This window comes from Panulirus ornatus, chromosome 67 (genome assembly GCF_036320965.1).
Source record: "Panulirus ornatus isolate Po-2019 chromosome 67, ASM3632096v1, whole genome shotgun sequence".
Lineage (NCBI taxonomy): Eukaryota > Metazoa > Arthropoda > Malacostraca > Decapoda > Palinuridae > Panulirus > Panulirus ornatus.
Window position 1 is genome coordinate 2114607 of NC_092290.1, and position 22245 is coordinate 2136851.

At 39.9% G+C, this 22245-nt stretch overlaps 2 protein-coding genes across 4 annotated transcripts in view; one reads left to right on the forward strand and one right to left on the reverse strand.

Moving 5' to 3' along the window:
- The window catches only part of mRF1 (mitochondrial translation release factor 1), a 36611-nt gene extending 33482 nt beyond the window's left edge, over positions 1 to 3129 (forward strand). For 2 of the 3 annotated variants that reach the window (XM_071658891.1, XM_071658892.1), the window contains one exon: positions 1294 to 3129. Coding sequence is in view for 2 of the 3 variants with exons in the window: in XM_071658892.1 (XP_071514993.1) it covers positions 1294 to 1462 (169 nt within the window). In the remaining variant the exon portion in view is untranslated. The remainder of the gene's footprint in view (positions 1 to 1293) is intronic. The other variant, XM_071658890.1, reaches the window with a different exon arrangement.
- On the reverse strand, positions 2034 to 22245 carry Got1 (Glutamate oxaloacetate transaminase 1). Its single transcript, XM_071658893.1, has 8 exons — positions 22003 to 22245; positions 18384 to 18565; positions 16479 to 16587; positions 14259 to 14443; positions 13771 to 13954; positions 11853 to 12018; positions 7447 to 7589; positions 2034 to 2975 (listed from the first exon to the last, which is right to left on the reverse strand). Exons 1-8 carry the CDS (start codon positions 22115 to 22117, stop codon positions 2830 to 2832), a joined length of 1230 nt encoding a protein of 409 aa, XP_071514994.1. The 5' UTR covers positions 22118 to 22245; the 3' UTR covers positions 2034 to 2829.

A 22245-nucleotide genomic window follows, 5' to 3' on the forward strand; every position in this document is an offset into this window, starting at 1 on the left:
TCAGCACTGCTGGAACGACCATTCCCTCAAACACCCACCCTTGCTCTCTGAGACAATGTTCTCTCCCTCCCTCCACACTGCCCCCAGAACCCCCCACCCCTCAACCCACTTCCACCTGCTGCCAAGTCCACTCCCAGACTTCCACACCTCACTGCCTCCAACCCCTCCCCACATCCCAACCAACCTGTCCCCCAACCCCACTGAACCCATATATATTTATTTATTTATATTTATTTATTACACTTTGTCGCTGTCTCCCACATTAGCAAGGTAGCGCTAGGAAACAGACAAAAGAATGGCCCAACCCACCCACATACACATGTATATACTTACACGTCCATACATGCACATATACATACCTATACATCTCAACGTATACATATATATATATATACATACACACAGACATATACTCATGTACATAATTCATACTGTCTTGCATTCACCTCCCTAACAACTCCATCCATCAACAAATTAAACAACCATGGAGACATCACGCACCCCTGCCGCAAACCTACATTCACTGAGAACCAATCACTTTCCTCTCTTCCTACACATACACATGCCTTACATCCTCGATAAAAACTTTTCACTGCTTCCAACAACTTGCCTCCCACACCATATATTCTTAATACCTTCCACAGAGCATCTCTATCAACTCTATCATATGCCTTCTCCAGATCCATAAATGCTACATACAAATCCATTTGCTTTTCTAAGTATTTCTCACATACATTCTTCAAAGCAAACACCTGATCCACACATCCTCTACCACTTCTGAAACCACACTGCTCTTCCCCAATCTGATGCTCTGTACATGCCTTCACCCTCTCAATCAATACCCTCCCATATAATTTACCAGGAATACTCAACAAACTTATACCTCTGTAATTTGAGCACTCACTCTTATCCCCTTTGCATTTGTACAGTGGCACTATGCAAGCATTCTGCCAATCCTCGGGCACCTCACCATGTGTCATACATACATTAAATAACCTTACCAACCAGTCAACAATACAGTCACCCCCTTTTTTAATAAATTCCACTGCAATACCAACCAAACCTGCTGCCTTACCGGCTTTCATCTTCCGCAAAGTTTTCACTACCTGTTCTCTGTTTACCAAATCATTTTCCCTAACCCTCTCACTTTGCACACCACCTCGACCAAAACACCCTATATCTGCCACTCTATCATCAAACACATTCAAAAAATTTGTGTGTTTTTACTTCAAAGTCTTCTTAACCCTTCTGTTAGCAGATTCAGTATCTAATGTTTGTGTTCTCTTTGAACAGGATAATCAAAGGAATGGCCCAGGTAAGCTACCCACACAGCTTTTGGACTGTCATCCAATATGGTGTTTGGATGTTATCCCTGTGCCTGATCTGCCCAAAAGAGGCATTCACCTTTAGTGCTGCAAGAGGATTGCCATTGTTAGGAGGTTGCTCGTCTCTTCAAAGCTGAGGTGTTTGAAACTACAAAAAGAAGTGTGGGTAGGTCTGGTCACAAACCTTACTGAATAGTTCATTCTCTGTAATTTCTGAACTTGCTGGTAGCTTGTGTGTGGATTTGGAAGGAAATAGTAGACTGGCTCAGGATCTCTAAAGCAGTGTGTTATACAATAGCAACATAGATAAAAATGCAATGTTTCCCCAAGGATTGCTGCTACTTTTTTATCTTCAAAACTTGATATGTATGGACCACTGGCTATCCTGTGATTATGGCTTCATATTTTAGCATGTTTGATTTTTTTTGCTACTCATAAAAAAATATCTGCCATCTGTAATGAATACAAGCATCTATTTCAGCAATGCTATATAAGTTAAGCAAATTGTTACCAATAACTTAAATGCAAGGGGTATAGTTTTGAAGTATATGTTGTGTTGCTATAGACTTCATATCACTTGATTAGATTAAATACTTGTGCTGCTGTGAATTTAACCAGTTACACTATTGCAAAGAAAACAGATGTGAAGGTAAACTCCCATTGTAGCAGCATGATTCACTGTGCAAGTTAGAGGTGATAAAACAAGCATTAAAACAAGCTTTTCTTCCTTGCAGCTAATAAGGCAGTTCATCAACAAATCACTTAACCTTATAGCCAAGAATTAAATACAATATATATATATATATATACAACAAATAATTCTATATACATTCTTCACTGGATTCCCTCATGTTATATGCACTATACTTTTTACACAATGTAATGAAATTCCTTCCATTTGTTCAGATTAACATTTTAACGATTGACCATAAATAAAAAGTATACAAGTTTATATATATACTCCTGTATACTGTTTTGTGTACACAGGTCATGTGCAAGTTCCTTTACATAATATAATGAAACAAATGACAATTATGTTTCTTAGGAAAACAAGAGAATTCACTCAAAATGAACTTTGCCCTCGGCGAGGAAAATTTATATACTAGTAATAAAATTAAATTACCCCATCATAATGTCTATTGTCAAGTCAAATAGTGTATTATACTGACTCTTACAACATAAATGATTAACCTAACCACATCAAAATTTCGACCACCCCTTCAACATCATCATCCCAACCATCAACCAAATTGAAAACAGATTACACTAGTCATTTTGTAAATGGAATTTGCACATCTAATTTTATTTTCTCCAAAAACTTTTAGTCTACAGTCTAGTTCCAGTAAGTGTGTGACCAACTTTAAATGGAGATAAAACTACATAAAAAAAACTAATTTTCATATTTTCCTGTACTTAATTTACCAACTTCTTGCAGCATTGGACCTTCTTCAAAAATAATGAAGCTCATCTATCTTTCATACAAACTACTAGTGACTTTTCTTCCTTATGCCTTTGCAATATTACAGACTGCATCATTAATTGCCTCTGCAACATAGTCAATGTTTCCTGTAGTGACACCACACATGTTTATCCGACCACTTGACATGAGGTAGATATGGTACTTATCTGCCAAGTATTTAGCTTGTTCAGCTGAAAAGGAAGTAAATTTATCAGACAAATATAATAACCAGACAAACTTCAAGCTGACTAATAACCTAAACAAAATTTATTTCATTATTTCTCTTATGATTTATGACAGACATGAACCTAATATTCTCTTCTCCAATAAAGGAAGCCTTCAGTTCATCTTGCACGATTTATTCCTATACATCCAGTCAATACTTCCGTAAATAAGTTCTTTACTTTTCAAGTGACAATGTTAACATACTTCACAGTAAACGGTCTCATTTGTCCTTAAACTATGCATGCAAAGTGGTATTATGCCTAACAAGAAGTTTCAGAAGTGGTAGAGGATGTGTGGATCAGTTGTTTGCTTTGAAAAATGTGAGAGAGAAATACTTAGAAAAGCAAAGGGATTTCTATGTAGCATTTATGGATCTGGAGAAGGCATATGATAGAGTTGACAGATGCTCTGTGGAAGGTATTAAGAATATATGGTGAGGGAGGTAAGTTGTTGGATGCAGTGAAAAGTTTTTATCGAGGATGTAAGGCATGTGTACATGCTCGAAAAGAGGAAAGTGATTGGTTCTCAGTGAATGTTGGTTTGCGGCAGGGGTGCGTGATGTCTCCATGGCTGTTTAATTTGTTTATGGATGGGGTTGTTAGGGAGGTGAATGCAAGAGTTTTGGAAAGAGGGGCAAGTATGCAGTCTGTTGTGGATGAGAGAGCCTGGGAAGTGAGTCAGTTGTTGTTCGCTGATGATACAGCGCTGGTGGGCTGATTCAGGTGAGAAACTTCAGGAGCTGGTAACTGAGTTTGGTAGTGTGAAAGAAGAAAGCTGAGAGTAAATGTGAATAAGAGCAAGGTTATTAGGTTCAGTAGGGCTGAGGGTCAAGTCAATTGGGAGGTAAGTTTGAATGGAGAAAAACTGGAGGAAGTGGTGTTTTAGATATCTGGGAGTGGATTTGGCAGCAGATGGAACCATGGAAGCGGAAGTGAACCCATAAGGTGGGGGAGGGGGCGAAAGTTCTGGGAGCGTTGAAAAATGTGTGGAAGTCGAGAACGTTATCTTGGAAAGCAAAAATGGCTATGTCTGAAGGAATAGTGGTTCCAACAATGATGTATGGTTGCGAGGCATGGGCTATAGATAGAGTTGTGCGGAGGAGGGTGGATGTGCTGGAAATGAGATGTTTGAGGACAATATGTGGTGTGAGGTGGCTTGATCGAGTAAGTAATGTAAGGGTAAGAGAGATGTGTGGTAATAAAAAGAGTGATTAAGAGAACAGAAAAGGGTGTTTTGATATGGTTTGGTCACATGGGGAGAATGAGTGAAGAAAGATTGACAAAGTGGATATATGTGTCGGAGGTGAAGGGAACGAGGAGAAGTGGGAGACCAAATTGGAGGTGGAAAGATGGAGTGAAAAAGATTTTGACTGATTGGGGCCAGAACATGCAGGAGGGTGAAAGGCGTGCAAGGAGTAGAGTGAATTGGAACGATGTGGTATATCAGGGTCAACGTGCTGTCAATGGATTGAACCATGGCATGTGAAGCGTTGGTGTAAACCATGGAAAGTTCTGTGGGGCGTGGATGTAGAAAGAGAGCTGTGGTTTCGGTACATTATACATGCCAGCTAGAGACTGAATGTGCACAAGTGTGGCCTTTGTTGTCTTTTCCTAGTGCTACCTCGTGCACATGCAGGGGGAGGGGTTGTTATTTCATGTGTGGTTGGTTGGTGATGGGAATGAATAAAGGCAGACAGTATGAATTGTGTACATGTGTATATATGTATATGTCTGTGTGTGTATATATATGTATATGTTGAGATGTATAGGTTTGTGTGGATGTGTATGTGGGTGGGTTTGGCCATTCTTTCGTCTGTTTCTTTGCGCTACCTCGCAAGCGTGGGAGACCGACAAAGCAAAATATATATATATATATATATATATATATATATATATATATATATATATATATATATATATATATATATCTTTCTTTTCTTTCAAACTACTCGCCATTTCCCGCGTTAGTGAGGTAGCGCTAAGAACAGAGGACCGGGCCTTTTTTGGAATATCCTCACCTGGCCCCCTCTGTTCCTTCTTTTGGAGAAGTAAAAAAAAAAAACGAGAGGGGAGGATTTCCAGCCCCCCGCTCCCTCCCCTTTTAGTCGCCTTCTACGACACGCAGGGAATACGTGGGAAGTATTCTTAATCCCCTATCCCCAGGGATAATATATATATATATATATATATATATATATATATATATATTTTTTTTTTTTTTTTTATACTTTGTCGCTGTCTCCCGCGTTTGCGAGGTAGCGCAAGGAAACAGACGAAAGAAATGGCCCCCCCCCATACACATGTACATACACACGTCCACACACGCAAATATACATACCTACACAGCTTTCCATGGTTTACCCCAGACGCTTCACATGCCTTGCTTCAATCCACTGACAGCACGTCAACCCCTGTATACCACATGACTCCAATTCACTCTATTTCTTGCCCTCCTTTCACCCTCCTGCATGTTCAGGCCCCGATCACACAAAATCTTTTTCACTCCATCTTTCCACCTCCAATTTGGTCTCCCTCTTCTCCTCGTTCCCTCCACCTCCGACACATATATCCTCTTGGTCAATCTCTCCTCACTCATTCTCTCCATGTGCCCAAACCATTTCAAAACACCCTCTTCTGCTCTCTCGACCACGCTCTTTTTATTTCCACACATCTCTCTTACCCTTACGTTACTTACTCGATCAAACCACCTCACACCACACATTGTCCTCAAACATCTCATTTCCAGCACATCCATCCTCCTGCGCACATCTCTATCCATAGCCCACGCCTCGCAACCATACAGCATTGTTGGAACCACTATTCCCTCAAACATACCCATTTTTGCTTTCCGAGATAATGTTCTCGACTTCCACACATTTTTCAAGGCTCCCAAAATTTTCGCCCCCTCCCCCACCCTATGATCCACTTCCGCTTCCATGGTTCCATCCGCTGACAGATCCACTCCCAGATATCTAAAACACTTCACTTCCTCCAGTTTTTCTCCATTCAAACTCACCTCCCAATTGACTTGACCCTCACCCCTACTGTACCTAATAACCTTGCTCTTATTCACATTTACTCTCAACTTTCTTCTTCCACACACTTTACCAAACTCAGTCACCAGCTTCTGCAGTTTCTCACATGAATCAGCCACCAGCGCTGTATCATCAGCGAACAACAATTGACTCACTTCCCAAGCTCTCTCATCCCCAACAGACTTCATACTTGCCCCTCTTTCCAGGACTCTTGCATTTACCTCCTTTACAACCCCATCCATAAACAAATTAAACAACCATGGAGACATCACACACCCCTGCCGCAAACCTACATTCACTGAGAACCAATCACTTTCCTCTCTTCCTATACGTACACATGCCTTACATCCTCGATAAAAACTTTTCACTGCTTCTAACAACTTGCCTCCCACGCCATATATTCTTAATACCTTCCACAGAGCATCTCTATCAACTCTATCATATGCCTTCTCCAGATCCATAAATGCTACATACAAATCCATTTGCTTTTCTAAGTATTTCTCACATACATTCTTCAAAGCAAACACCTGATCCACACATCCTCTACCACTTCTGAAACCGCACTGCTCTTCCCCAATCTGATGCTCTGTACATGCCTTCACCCTCTCAATCAATACCCTCCCATATAATTTACCAGGAATACTCAACAAACTTATACCTCTGTAATTTGAGCACTCACTCTTATCCCCTTTGCCTTTGTACAATGGCACTATGCACGCATTCCGCCAATCCTCAGGCACCTCACCATATATATATATATATATATATATATATATATATATATCATATTTATCATACTTTGTCAGTCTCTTACGTTAGGGAGGTAGCGCAAGGAAACAGACAAAAGAATGGCCCAACCCAATCTCATACACATGTATATACATAAACACACACACACACCTACCTATGCATATCAATGTATACATACATACAACAGACATATACATATATACACATGTACACACTCATACTTGCTGCCCTCATCCATTCCTGCTGCCACCCCGCCACATATGAAATGGCACCCTGCTCACCCCACGTGCATGCGCGGTAGCACTAGGAAAGGTCTATGGGGCCTGGATGTGGATAGTGAGTTGTGGTTTTGGTGCATCACACATGACAGCTAGGGACTGTGAACAAATATTTTTTTTTCACAACCTCACTGAAGCAGGGGGAATGCTATTTCCTGTGTGGCAGGGTAGCAACAAGAATGGATGAAGGCAAGGAAGTATGAATATGTATATGTGTATGTATCTGGAATGGAAATTCAATCATTCTAATCGCACAAATAGACAGCTTTATAAATGGCACACGCCACTGCTCCTTTATTGTAAAATGTCAACATATTTTCTCAAAAACAAGTAATTGCACAAAACAATACAAATATGACCTGTACGGAAACTTACCACTGAGACCAGTGTAGGAAAACATTCCAATCTGGGCTGTGATGTGGTCCCATGTTCCAGGAGTCCCCAACTTCTCCAGACGTTCCCTAAGACCCTTACGCATTTCTTTGATGCGTCCACTCATGATTTTGATGCAGTCTTTCCTGATGGATAAATTTTTTTCTATAAACAATGGGGAAGGAATGTGATGTATTTTGGGAAGCAGTTATGGCTTGCGCAAAAGATGCTTGTGGCATGAGAAACGTGGGAGATGGGCAGATTAGAAAGGGTAGTGAGTGGTGGGATGAAGAAGTAAGATTATTAGTGAAAGAGAAGAGAGAGGCATTTGGACAATTTTTGCAGGGAAATAGTGCAAATGACTGAGAGATTTATAAAAGAAAGAGGCAGGAGGTCAAGAGAGAGGTGTAAGAGGTGAAAAAGAGGGCAAATGAGAGTTGGAGTGAGAGTATTATCAAATTTTAGGAAGAATAAAAAGATGTTTTGGATGAGGTAAATAAAGTGCATAAGACAGAACAAATTGGAACATCAGTGAAAGGGGATAATGGGGAGGTAATAACAAGTAGTGGTAATGTAGAAGGAGATGGAGTGAGTATTTTAAAGGTTTTTTGAATGTATTAGATGATAGAGTGGCAGATATAGGGTGTTTTGGTTGAGGTGGTGTGCGAAGTGAGAGGGTCAGGGAGAATGGTTTGGTAAACAGACAAGAGGTAGTGAAAGCTTTGCGGAAGATGAAAGCCAGCAAGGCAATGGGTTTGGATGGTACTGCAGTGGAATTTATAAAAAAAAAAAAAGGGGGTGAACTGTGATGTTGACTGGCTGGTGAGGATATTCAACGTATGTATGACTCATGGTGAAGTACCTGAGAATTGGCGGAATGCATGCATAGTGCCACTATACAAAGGCAAAGGAGATAAAGATGAGTGTTCAAGTTACAGAGGTATAAGTTTGTTGAGTATTCCTGGGAAATTATATGAGAGGGTATTGATTGAGAGGGTGAACGTATGTACAGAGCATCAGACTGGGGAAGAGCAGTGTGGTTTCAGAAGTGGTAGAGGATGTGTGGACCAGGTGTTTGCTTTGAAGAATGTTTGTGAGAAATACCTACAAAAACAAATGGATTTGTATGTAGCATTAATGGATCTGGAGAATGCATATGATAAGAGTTGATAGAGATGCTCTGTGGAAGGTATTAAGAGTATATGGTGTGGGAGGCAAGTTGCTAGAAGCAGTGAAAAGTTTTTATCGAGGATGTATGGCATGTGTACAAGTAGGAAGAGAGGAAAAAGATTGGTTCCCAGTGAATGCTGGTTTGCGGCAAGGGTGCATGATGTCGCCATGGTTGTTTAATTTGTTTATGGATGGGATGGTTAGGGAGGTGTATGCAAGAGCTTTGGAGAGGGGCAAGTATGCAGTCTGTTGTGGATGAGAGGGCTTGGGAAGTGAGTCAGTTGTTGTTCGCTGATGATACAGCGCTGGTGGCTGATTCAGGTGAGAAACTTCAGAACCTGGTGACTGAGTTTGGTATAGTGTGTGAAAGAAGAAAGCTGAGAGTAAATGTGAATAAGAGCAAGGTTATTAGGTTCAGTAGGGATGAGGGACAAGTCAATTGGGAGGTACATGTGAATGGAGAAAAACTGGAGAAGTGAAGTGTTTTAGTTATCTGGGAGTGGATTTAACAGCAGATGGAAGCATGGAAGCAGAAGTGAGTCACAGGGTTGGGGAGGGGACGAAGGTTCTGGGAGCGTTGAAAAATGTGTGGAAGGCGCGAGAATGTTATCTTGGAAAGCAAAAAGGGGTATGGTTGCAAGGCATGGGCTATAGATAGGGTTGTGCGGAGGAGGGTGGATATGTTGGAAATGAGATGTTTGAGGACAATATGTGGTGTGAGGTGGTTTGATTGAATAAGTAAGGAAAGGGAGAGATTTTTTTTTTTTTTTTTTTTTGCTTTGTCGCTGTCTCCCGCGTTTGCGAGGTAGCGCAAGGAAAAAGACGAAAGAAATGGCCCAACCCACCCCCATACACATGTATATACATACGTCCACACACGCAAATATACATACCTACACAGCTTTCCATGGTTTACCCCAGACGCTTCACATGCCCCGATTCAATCCACTGACAGCACGTCAACCCCGGTATACCACATCGCTCCAATTCACTCTATTCCTTGCCCTCCTTTCACCCTCGTGCATGTTCAGGCCCTGATCACACAAAATCTTTTTCACTCCATCTTTCCACCTCCAATTTGGTCTCCCTCTTCTCCTCGTTCCCTCCACCTCCGACACATATATCCTCTTGGTCAATCTTTCCTCACTCATTCTCTCCATGTGCCCAAACCATTTCAAAACACCCTCTTCTGCTCTCTCAACCACGCTCTTTTTATTTCCACACATCTCTCTTACCCTTACGTTACTTACTCGATCAAACCACCTCGCACCACACATTGTCCTCAAACATCTCATTTCCAGCACATCCATCCTCCTGCACACAACTCTATCCATAGCCCACGCCTCGCAACCATACAACATTGTTGGAACCACTATTCCTTCAAACATACCCATATTTGCTTTCCGAGATAATGTTCTCGACTTCCACACATTCTTCAAGGCTCCCAGAATTTTCGCCCCCCTCCCCCACCCTATGATCCACTTCCGCTTCCATGGTTCCATCCGCTGCCAGATCCACTCCCAGATATCTAAAACACTTCACTTCCTCCAGTTTTTCTCCATTCAAACTCACCTCCCAATTTACTTGACCCTCAAACCTACTGTACCTAATAACCTTGCTCTTATTCACATTTACTCTTAACTTTCTTCTTTCACACACTTTACCAAACTCAGTCACCAGCAGGGAGAGATGTGTGGTAATAAAAAGAGTGTGGTTGTGAGCAGAAGAGGGTGTATTGAAATGGTTTGGTCACATGGAAAGAATGAGTAAGAAAAGATTGATAAAGAGGATACATGTGTCAGAGGTGGAGGGAATGAGGAGAAGTGGGAGACCAAACTGGAGGTTGAAGGATGGAGTGAAAAAGATTTTGAGTGATCGGGGCCTGAACATGCCGGAGGGAAAAAGGCATGCAAGGAATAGAGTGAAGTGGAACGATGTGGTATACCAGGGTTGATGTGCTGTCAATGGATTGAACCAGGGCATGTGAAGCATCTGGTGTAAACCATGGAAAGTTTTGTGGGGCCTGGATGTGGAAAGGGAGCTGTGGTTTCAGTGCATTATACATGACAGCTAGAGACTGAGTGTGAACGAATGTGGCCTTTGTTGTCTTTTCCTGGTGCTACCTCGCACACATGTGCGGCTACAGAAATGAATAAGGGCAGACAGTATGAATTGTGTACATATGTATATGTCTGTGTGTGTATATATATGTATACGCTGAAATGTATAGGTATGTATATGTGTGTGTGTGGACATGTATGTAGACACATGTGTATGTGGGTGGGTTGGGCCATTCTTTCGTCTGTTTCCTTGCGCTACCTCACTACGCGGGAGACAGCGACAAAGTATAATAAAAATAAAATGTAAATATATTCTATCAATTATTTTTTCAATCACATATGTGGTTTTACTACATTACATGTGACAAATAAAGGCTGGATATTGGCAAATGAAGCCTTTCTTTTGTTTGTTCCTAATCTCACTAATGCAGGAAAATTGCAATCATGAAAAAAAATGTACTTTAGCATTTGTCTGACAGTAAAATACTTCTGGTGACTCAAATAAGCACCATATGGGTATCTACAGCCTAGGTAGAACACTAATAAACATCAAGTCCCATCAATCTAAAGGATGGATACTCCAGGATTAAAAAGAAAGCTTACTTAAGTCTGAAAATTTTGATTTTAAGAGACACCTTGTAATGCATCTTCACCTCAGACAGAAAAAAAATACAAAGTTATTATTTCAATAAGAGTTCAGGAAATACCTTTTATACAAACTATGTAACTTTCACATAAACATATACAAAATCAAATAATTATAGCTAGCATTCTTTTTAGTAATTATGTAATAAACTAATATTATATAATTAATACACAATATGCACTTAAGTATCACACATTCATTTTTGCTGTGTAAAATAAAGCAGAGTTAGCCTCCATTCCTATTGCATCCCTGAAAATATTGACATAACTGTTCATGCTCCCAAGGAGTTTTGCCATTTATTTAACATTTTGCAATGTTTGTTTTAAATGACAAGGATTTATTTCTTAAATGCTGTTAATCACTTCCTAAAACCTGATTTCAGGTTTAAGATAACACTGAATTCAAAATGTAAAATGTTAACCACAACACTTTATGCGATACAAAATCAACATTAATACTGCCAGATCCCAAATTCAAATCAACATAACCTCTATACTAAAAATTTGAAGAAATGTAAAATTGTGACTACTTACCATTCTTCAAAAAGACTCGGATCATTGAGAACCCTCGACACAATTCGGGCACCATGACTGGGAGGGTTAGAGTATGAGCCTCGCACCAGGAGTGTAAGTTGAGATCTCATCGGAACAATGCAAGCAGTGTCCTTCACAATAATCATCAGGTTGCCAATACGTTCATCTGCCATAAAATCAAGTGGATGCAGGTTTACCATCTCTAATAATATATCTAATACACTCTGAAGTATAATATCTATAAATCACAAAATTCTAAGTAACTACATTTCTGATGCCTGGGTTCCATCCATGAAATCTCAACAAGGGGGTCCCCAAGGAAAGTGTCTCCACTTACGCCTGTCCTTACATGCCTTCCTTGCATACACCATTCCATGTATTCTTCCCTCCAGTGCTCTTCCACTCTATTTCCCCACATTCACAATTGGTCTCCTTCCTTTCACACCACCCCCTTTAATTGTACTATCAAACACTGTCCTTCATTCAGCAACTCTCCTTCCTTACTTCTCCCATTAATATTTCTACTATTACTTCCATGTAAACTTTCAATCACCCTCCTTTCATTCTTCGCAGTTCATCTACTTACTGCCAACACTTTTACCTCTAATTTAAATCATACCTCCACTATTCCCTGATCCTCATCCCCACAAGATCTGCAAAATGGTCAGAGTCTCTAAAGAATCCTCTCTCAAATCTAGCATCTAACACAGCCTTTCTAACCCTTTCATCCTATGCCACAGTCAATCAAACCCTTTCACTCTTCTCTTCCATCTTTTCTCATCAACGTATACCTATGGAACATCTTGTGCTGAAAAAAGCTTTTTGCAAGGAAAAAGCCACTCAGCACAGACATACACAAGATAACTTTCATTCTCATTCACTCCAGGCACTCCCAATTTATTAGCCATCTTGCCAAAGTACTTTCATGGTGTAGCGATTAGCATTCCGGACCACGAAGCATTAATGGGCTGCCCAGGGTCGAGCACATAGGTTTGAATTCTGGTTCTTGCAGTCGGTCCACAGAAAACCAAGCTATTCATCCAACCATAATAGTTGGTCAATAATATGGGTACCTGGAGTTCAGAATGGCCTTGATTAGGGCCTCAGTTGCCCGTACTGTCTCGGATAAAATTATCAATTACAATAATCTTTCTCTCCATCTCAAAACCATTTATGCAGTCATTCAAATTCCTCCAGAAATGCTTCAATTCATCAATACCTTACACAGTCTTCCTATTCCAAGGCAAATACAAACACACCTATACATACTTCACAATTCCAATCTTCCCTTTCACTTGCACTATTCTTGATCCATTCTATCCATGCTCTGTAACATGCACCCATACTCTCAGTGACAGCACAATTGGCATGCAGTTTCATTCAATAAATGTTTACAGGACTATTGATAGTTTTCAGCAATAGTCCAATTAGATATGTGGGTATGATCATGCATTAACTATCCTACTGTGAATGCTAGATTATACATAATTCAAAAGAAGATAGCATGGGACTATGCATTATCATACATGCACCATCCAGCTGTGAATGCTAAAAGATTATGCGATACAGAGGTAAGGAGCGTGCTGAGGGTTAAGCAAAAGCAACCACTGAAAAGTCGGTTTGCAAGTTTGGAAGGACTGCTGAAAGATCAATAATAATTTTACACAAAACTTAGCCTTTCAAATGTAAGTGATACCAATGGTACAGGAAAAGCAGGTATTAGGCAAAAGTCAATAAATGGAATCAAATTCAGGACATCATGAAATGTGAGGTGGTGAAAGTAAAGAATAGCAAAGCGAAATTGTGGGCTCATGGAATAACTGATAAGGAAAATTATATGTCACAAATACTTCTGTCAGGAATAAAGTACTCAGGGAACACATTAAATAGCTGAATATCATCACAGCAAAAAACTTACTATACAGGCCAAAATTTTTGGAGAAAGACTGGGTACCCATCATCTCAAAGCCACGCTCAGCAAAATATCGTACTGCCCATGCATCATTATCCAAGTCCCCTGAGGCAAAGCCTTGGTAGGCAGAGTCAAACAAGGGGAAAAGTTTCCTTTCTTCAACCACATCAGCAATCCTCTTCCACTGATCCTACAAAGGATGAATGTACATGAAAAAAATAGATATTGGCAGCAAATGCAAAACATTTAAATACATAAACATCACTGGTTATATCAGATGTTAACAGGGCTATACAAATATAAATATCATTGGCAATACCAATAAATGCTAAAGGACCAAGTGAGGATATTTCCTCTAAGGCTCAGTCCTCTGTTCTTAACAATACCTTGCTAACAGGGGAAATGGTGAATATGTAAGAAATTTTTTTTAACTTTCATAAATATCAACTCATGCTACCTGAAACAATTGCATTTTGCACTATCATGCTGCATACCTTTGTGGGGTCAACACCAGTTGGATTATGAGCACAGGAATGGAGAATTACAACAGAGTTTTCTGGGGCTTTTGAGAGATCTTCAATCATGCCCTCAATGTTAAGACCACGGGTCGCTGCATCCCAGTAGCGGTACTGACAAATTTCAGTAAAACCAGCTTGCACAAAAATCAAGCGGTGGTTGGCTACAATGATGAAACCATTATCAGAATACTTTATATAAAATGAGAATGAATAGAAAAATTAGCTTTCAAAAGATTTCACAAATATTCCATATACATTCTTCACTTACACACTGTTTTACTCATAACTGCTTCTTCTGCATAATCAAGGTAGCATTAGGTATATGCAACTAATGTCCTCTTTAGCACAGACCCACTCTATCATGTATAGTGCACTGAAAACACACTTACCATCCACAACCACATAACCACTTCATAATGATCTCATTCAGCATACCAGAACAGTGCTCCCTGCTTACCATGTCCATTCAGTTTATTCTCACCCTTGCAAACCTCTCACCCTCCTAATGCTCAACCCTAATACCATTAAAGCTTCATTCACTGTCTTTCCATATCCTTGGTCTCCCTTCCTTTTTCCTTCCCCTACTTACACACAAATATTCTTTGTCAGTCTTTCTTTGCTCAACCTCTACAAAAACACAAACCATTTTAGCATGCCCTGGTGAGCTTTCAATCATAATATGCTTGCCATCAAACCTCTCCCTTAACAGTCACTCCTTACATGATAAAACACCCTCAAACCACATACTTCCTTGTGCAATAAGGGCCGAAGATTAGCATATATACAAGACTGTTGGGAAAAATTAACCTTCAAATATGTCCATCTGTGTCCTAAGAAACACCAATCTCTCCTCACAAATGCTACTCTATGCACCTAGGGCCTTAGCCCACTTTATGATTCACTTCAGCCCTGAAGGTTCTGTTCATTGCCATGTCCACTCCCAGGGATCTAAAATACTCTACTTCATCGAGGTCCTCCCCATTCGGACATATCAAAATATCCCTGCACCACCTCATTACCTCACTTTTGTCCAAGTTCACTCTCAAATTTCTCCTTTCACAAACTCCGTCACATGCTCCTTGACTTCCTCTCTGGATCCTGCCAATACAGATACATTATCTACAAACAGCATGTGATTCACCTCCCCTGCCCTCTATTCTCAGGATGCCATACACCTGTATCCCCTTCAACAAACAGATATATCAAATTACTAATTTTTTGGGGGGGGGGATATTAATTACTCTCAGCAAGTATCTATTATTGTCGCAGGAGACAGCGACAAAGCAAAATATATAAATAATAAATAAATAAACTCACAAATCAAAGGTTTGGAAGAATGGATGCCAGGCTATCTTAATTCCTGATTTAATAATGTCATGAAATGGGTGGGAGTAAATCCTTGGAAAGTTTAAAATAAATCACTAAAATATCTGATCAAATTTTTTTTTTTTTTTTTTTATACTTTGTCGCTGTCTCCCGCGTTTGCGAGGTAGCGCAAGGAAACAGACGAAAGAAATGGCCCAACCCCCCCCCCATACACATGTATATACATACGTCCACACACGCAAATATACATACCTACACAACTTTCCAAGGTTTACCCCAGACGCTTCACATGCCTTGATTCAATCCACTGACAGCACGTCAACCCTGGTATACCACATCGCTCCAATTCACTCTATTCCTTGCCCTCCTTTCACCCTCCTGCATGTTCAGGCCCCGATCACACAAAATCTTTTTCACTCCATCTTTCCACCTCCAATTTGGTCTCCCTCTTCTCCTCGTTCCCTCCACCTCCGACACATATATCCTCTTGGTCAATCTTTCCTCACTCATTCTCTCCATGTGCCCAAACCACTTCAAAACACCCTCTTCTGCTCTCTCAACCACGCTCTTTTTATTTCCACACATCTCTCTTACCCTTACGTTACTCACTCGATCAAACCACCTCACACCACACATTGTCCTCAAACATCTTATTTCCAGCACATCCATCCTCCTGCGCACAACTCTATCCATAGCCCACGCCTCGCAACCATACAACATTGTTGGAACCACTATTCCTTCAAACATACCCATTTTTGCTGATCAAAGTATATGCTAATAAAATGCACAGCCTAGTGAAAATAAAACCCTGAAATATCCAAAGAGCTCATCAACACCCTTTATGGATAGTAAAAGTAATGTGCCACTAACGCCAGGTTGGTGTAGAGTAGTAAACAGTGTTGTACTTCAGGATCCGGTGTAAGAATTCAGCTGCAATACGAAGACCTCCTGTTCCAGAGAGTACTTGAACCGATGTCACCTGTTAATTGTGCCACAGTTAGTAAATACATTTGCATAAACTGTGGTGCATCTTGAAAACTAGCACATATAAATATAAAACACTGAAATCCAAATAAATCCACAGGAAACAGATACACCAAGCTTTCGTCTATTTCTCAAGACATCTTCAGGGAAACTGGAGTTGCCCTGAAGATGTCTTGAGAAATAGATGAAAGCTCGGTGCCTCTTGTCTTTCTCTTTTTCCTGTGGATTTCTATCTATCTCTCTGATGCCTGTTCCCACTTGGACCTCCCTCAGGGGGATGGCCAAGTCAACAGTCCCTCCAAAACTAGTGAACTCCAGTGTCGCTTCTTAGCCTTCAGTACCTTATCCTTAACAGACCACTGGCAGATGGCAACTCATGCAGAGTGTTTGCAGAGGGTTCTACCTAATGTTCCTACCAACTACTTCTACTTAATACTCCTACCTAATGTTCCTACCTACTACCAATACTTAATGCTCCTGCCTAATATTTCTATCTATTGCTCCTGTGGGTTTATTTGGATTTAATCGCCACACTGTGATATCACTTTGGTTATTTCAAAACAATGAAATGTAGACTACTACATGGTCGGCAGAAATCTGGTGCACTGAGAAATTTAAAACATTAAAAAAAGTGTAGGAAGATATTAAGAACAAGGTCAAGATATGCTGCAGCCTACTTTAATGGACAAAAATGGCCCATAATTCTGGACTACAGTTAGATTTCCTAAAGAAAGATACATTCTTGGGAGAATCAACAATGAAAAAAAATATGATTTAACCCAAATAATCATACAGCTCCAAGACTTATGTAGGGCTCCTACAGCTGCAGGGCTGTGCTACAATCAATCATGAACCCTTGCCGAAGGTAATTTTGCACTCTCAATGAAACCACATGCAGGCAAAGTTCAGTAATGCCAGCATTTACCAAGGTATGTACTTATAAACAGTAGTTAATAAAACAAGAATAGTGTGCTCAATGGTGGTATGGGAAAATATAAAAAATGGATATGGGAAAAATTATGTTGCATGGATGATGAGAAAGGTTACATCGAGAGTGGAAAGTTGGTTTCAGCAAGACTATCACTGTCAGAAGACAAAAAGAAGTACAATATCATTGAAGAACTTCTCACTCTAAGGAAGTTCGTTATTTCCCTGTTACTGTGAGTAGCACAACCATGAAGCTGTGGGACTACATACAAGAAGCCATTGGGTTATATAATCAAAATACCATATAAAAATCATTGCAGCCCTACAATCAGCATCATGTTACAGAAAATGTATATAGACTGGGTACTTATATTTATATAATCATAAACATCAGGGCTTTTAGGAACATGAAAAAAAATAAAGAGGCAAGAACAAAAAGACCAAGTAAGTTTCACATGAATTCAACATAAACTGAATATAAAGAATAACAGTAATAACTCAACATTGGAAATGACTTTTCACTCTAAGGGAGTCAAATTCCCGTCACAGAGTAGCTCAACCTTGAAGCCGTGCGGCTCCATAAAAGAAGTCATTGGGTTGTATAATCAAAATACCATATAAAAATCATTGAAGCCCCATAACCAGCATTATGTTACAGTAAATGTAGATAGATTGGGTACTTACATTTATATAATCCCAAACATGAGGGCTTTTAGAAACATGGAAAAGATAAAAAGGCAAGAACCAAAAGACCAAGTAAGTTTCACACGAATTCAGCATGAACTGAATTGAAAAAATGACACAGTAATAACTCAACGTTGGAAATGACAAAAACTTAAAAAACAATAAAATACTCTACAGTACCCTGCCCTCAGTAATCGCTGGGTGAGATGCACCAAGTAACATTTTTGCTGCTGCAGTGGAGAAAGATTCCAAACCCAAAATTGGCAAATATTCATGGTTCAGTGTTGTGTCAGCTGCCAACTCTGCCTCTACTTTCCTCACTACTGGCAGCACCCAAGGCTTGCCCTCATCTGTCCGGTATGCTGCAGAGAAAGTTAAAAAAAAAAAAAAAGTGAAAATCTGGAAGTTTTTCCTCATCTGAATGTATGAAGGGTTCATTCAGAAAATGAGAAAACATTAGTGATGGCAAACAAATGGTATGGATGTCAATTTAAGATGAAGGACAAGGCATCTGAATCAAAACATGATAACTATCAATCTTGCTAAAACAATGGAGGTGTAGCAAAACATATACATGAAAACCACAACCTGATGAGGTTCACACAAGATTATGTGGGGAAGCTACAAGAGCTTCACCTTTTTCATATTTCACTCCATATGCTCTTTAGCTTCACATTTCCCCTCAAAATCATATTAATCATTATTGTAACATTACTTAAAGTAACCATACCTTATCAACATCCTTCTACACTTATATTTTTGCTTTGCCGCTGTCTCCCGCGTTAGCGAGGTAGCGCAAGGAAACAGATGAAAGAATGGCCCAACCCACCCACATACACATGTATATACACTCACGTCCACACACGCAAATATACATACCTATACATCTCAACGTATACATATATACACACACAGACATATACATATATATACATGTACATAATTTATACTGTCTGCCTTTATTCATTCCCATCGCCACCTTGCCACACATGAAATAACAACCCCCTCTCCCCTCATGTGTGCAAGGTAGCGCTAGGAAAAGACAACAAAGGCCCCATTCGTTCACACTCAGTCTCTAGCTGTCATGTAATAATGCACCGAAACCACAGCTCCCTTTCCACATCCAGGCCCCACACAACTTTCCATGGTTTACCCCAGACGCTTCACATGCCCTGGTTCAATCCATTGACAGCATGTTGACTCCAGAATACCACATCGTTCCAATTCACTCTATTCCTTGCACGCCTTTCACCCTCCTGCATGTTCAGGCCCCAATCACTCAAAATCTTTTTCAATCCATCTTTCCACCTCCAATTTGGTCTCCCACTTCTCCTCATTCCCTCCACCTCTAACACATATATCCTCTTTGTCAATCTTTCCTCACTCATTCTCTCCATGTGACCAAACCATTTCAGAACACCCTCTTCTGTTCTCTCAACCACACTCTTTTTATTACCACACATCTCTCTTACCCTATTATTACTTACTCGATCAAACCCCCTCACATCACATATTGTCCTCAAACATCTCATTTCCAGCACATCCACCCTCCTGCACACAACTCTATCCATAGCCCATGCCTCGCAACCATACAACATTGTTGGAACCACTATTCCTTCAAACATACCCATTTTTGCTTTCCGAGATAATGTTCTCGACTTCCACACATTCTTCAAGGCTCCCAGAATTTTCGCCCCCCTCCCCCACCCTATGATTCACTTCCGCTTCCATGGATCCATCTGCTGCCAAATCCACTCCCAGATATCTAAAACACTTCACTTCCTCCAGTTTTTCTCCATTCAGACTTACCTCCCAATTGACGACCCTCAACCCTACTGTACCTAATAACCTTGCTCTTATTCACATTTACTCTCAGCTTTCTTCTTTCACACACTTTACCAAGCTCAGTCACCAGCTTCTGCAGTTTCTCACATGAATCTCCCACCAGCGCTGTATCATCAGCGTTAATCCTATGGTGCCCTTAAAGTAAATCTTTAAAATTTCTTCACCATGTGGACGCCTGCAAATAACAATGCGAATATATCTTGATGGTGATTTATCAGTTTAGCCCACAGAGAAATTAACTTAGGGAAATGCATTATCTAATTCACTGTGCTAACAAATACCCAAAATATTATATTTCATCAAGCAATAATGAATAAGGCATCAGCAGCATATTCAAGATATGGGGTAGAGTGAAAGTACTTTAATATACTTCCCAAACATATAGATACAACCTATAAAAACCTCACCTTACCTCACTATCACTGGAGATCTACCTTAATTTTCAATATCCTGGTCAAAATATACCAATTACAAATAAAAATGCAATCATGTGGTGCCAGATGTAAACAGACAACAGGACAAATTCTACTTTCATTTTGGCTATTACATGTGGATTTCATGTTCTGTTAATATCTTACAAATGTATCATCTAAATTAACTCTCATTTCGTATTTTCATTAATACACATAAATGTCTTAGGTTTTTCATTCAACAGAAAATAATGCTTCACAGGTAATTCTGCAATCACAACATACAAATTATACTCTTGTTAAACTTTTCATAACTATTTCCGAAACCTAGTTTCAATGTAGAGTTACACTGATAATTTATCATTCCAACTATACGAAATCTATGTAAATCTTGGATGCTATCTAATAAACAAAGGATTAAATTTGCATGCATTCTGTTGATTTCTACAAACATTTACCTAATTTTACATTTCACTCCAAAATTTCCCTGAACTTCGTAGCCCACCCCCTCCCATTATCAACAAATCAGTAAAAGTTCAATTTAGTTCCACATCGAAACATACCAGCATTATATTTATCTCCCGCATGGGATCAAGCTGTGCAATGGCGGTGTTTTTCATGAGCATGATAAATTATTGAAAGCAGTTAAACCTTAAATGATAAAAAGATAAGGTAAAGTTTCCATACATTGATTTTTCAAGTGTTTCACCTAATTCAATCCAGTTTCATCCATACTTTCCCAGATGTACCTGTTCCCTTTTGTTCAAATAATACAAATTAATTCAAACAGCAAAAGACCAATGGATCCTACCAAAAGTGGTTGTTTGCAATGGTGGAATAGAACAGTAACTTTTGTTTTAATGTCACAGGAATCGAATGACACATATTCTTTATTTCTGTTCTCTCAATGAAGTATATAAAGCACCTACACCATAAGTAATTTACCTAAGCTAGTTCTGATGTTGAGCACAACAATTTTACTACCAATTCGCCATCACAACTATGAACGATAAGATCCAAATCATTGCAAGAAATCGATGACACTGCAGAGCATGTTTCTTGATGTAGCTACACCTGGACTATAACTACTGATCAAATAGTGCTAAGCAGTCTCTTAGTTTGTTTAAATCTATCCATAAAAGTTTAAGGTTTCTCACAAACTAAGACATGATCTGATTCATCCATACCTCTGCCAACACACTACAATTCCTATTGCAATTAACAGTTTACTAAAGAGCCAGTAGTACCAAAACCCTTGTAATAACATACTTTATGGTTTCAAAGTAGTCTTCCAAGAACCTGTCCGTACACTGACACCCTTTTCCACTGCACTGTCTTTACCGGAGTGTTCTCAGTATCTCAATATTTATCACTTTGAGTAAAAATTGCAGCCCACTGAACGTCATCAAAATTTACCATTCCTCATCCCCACACGAAATCGATCATGTTATCCTTGGTTAGTGTCATTACAATTCAGTCACACTGGTGATGTGGTGTATGACATGCAACTTTATAAGGAAACAAAAGAAAAAATGGAAATTCACCTCCAACACTAAGGTTAACCTTCTTCTCATGGGTGCTATCTGCGAAGGCTTTACTAACGGCGAAGACCTCGATGGGAGGGGCTTGCTGCACCTCTGAGTACCGAGAGGAAGGCATGGCGAACACAAGAAAAGCAACTACAACCTCACTTGTCCGAACACTGCAACACTCAACCCAAACACCGGTTTGATGTGGTGACTGCTGAGCAGCTGTGCCAGTCCAGCCACACTCAATAGCCAATCCTA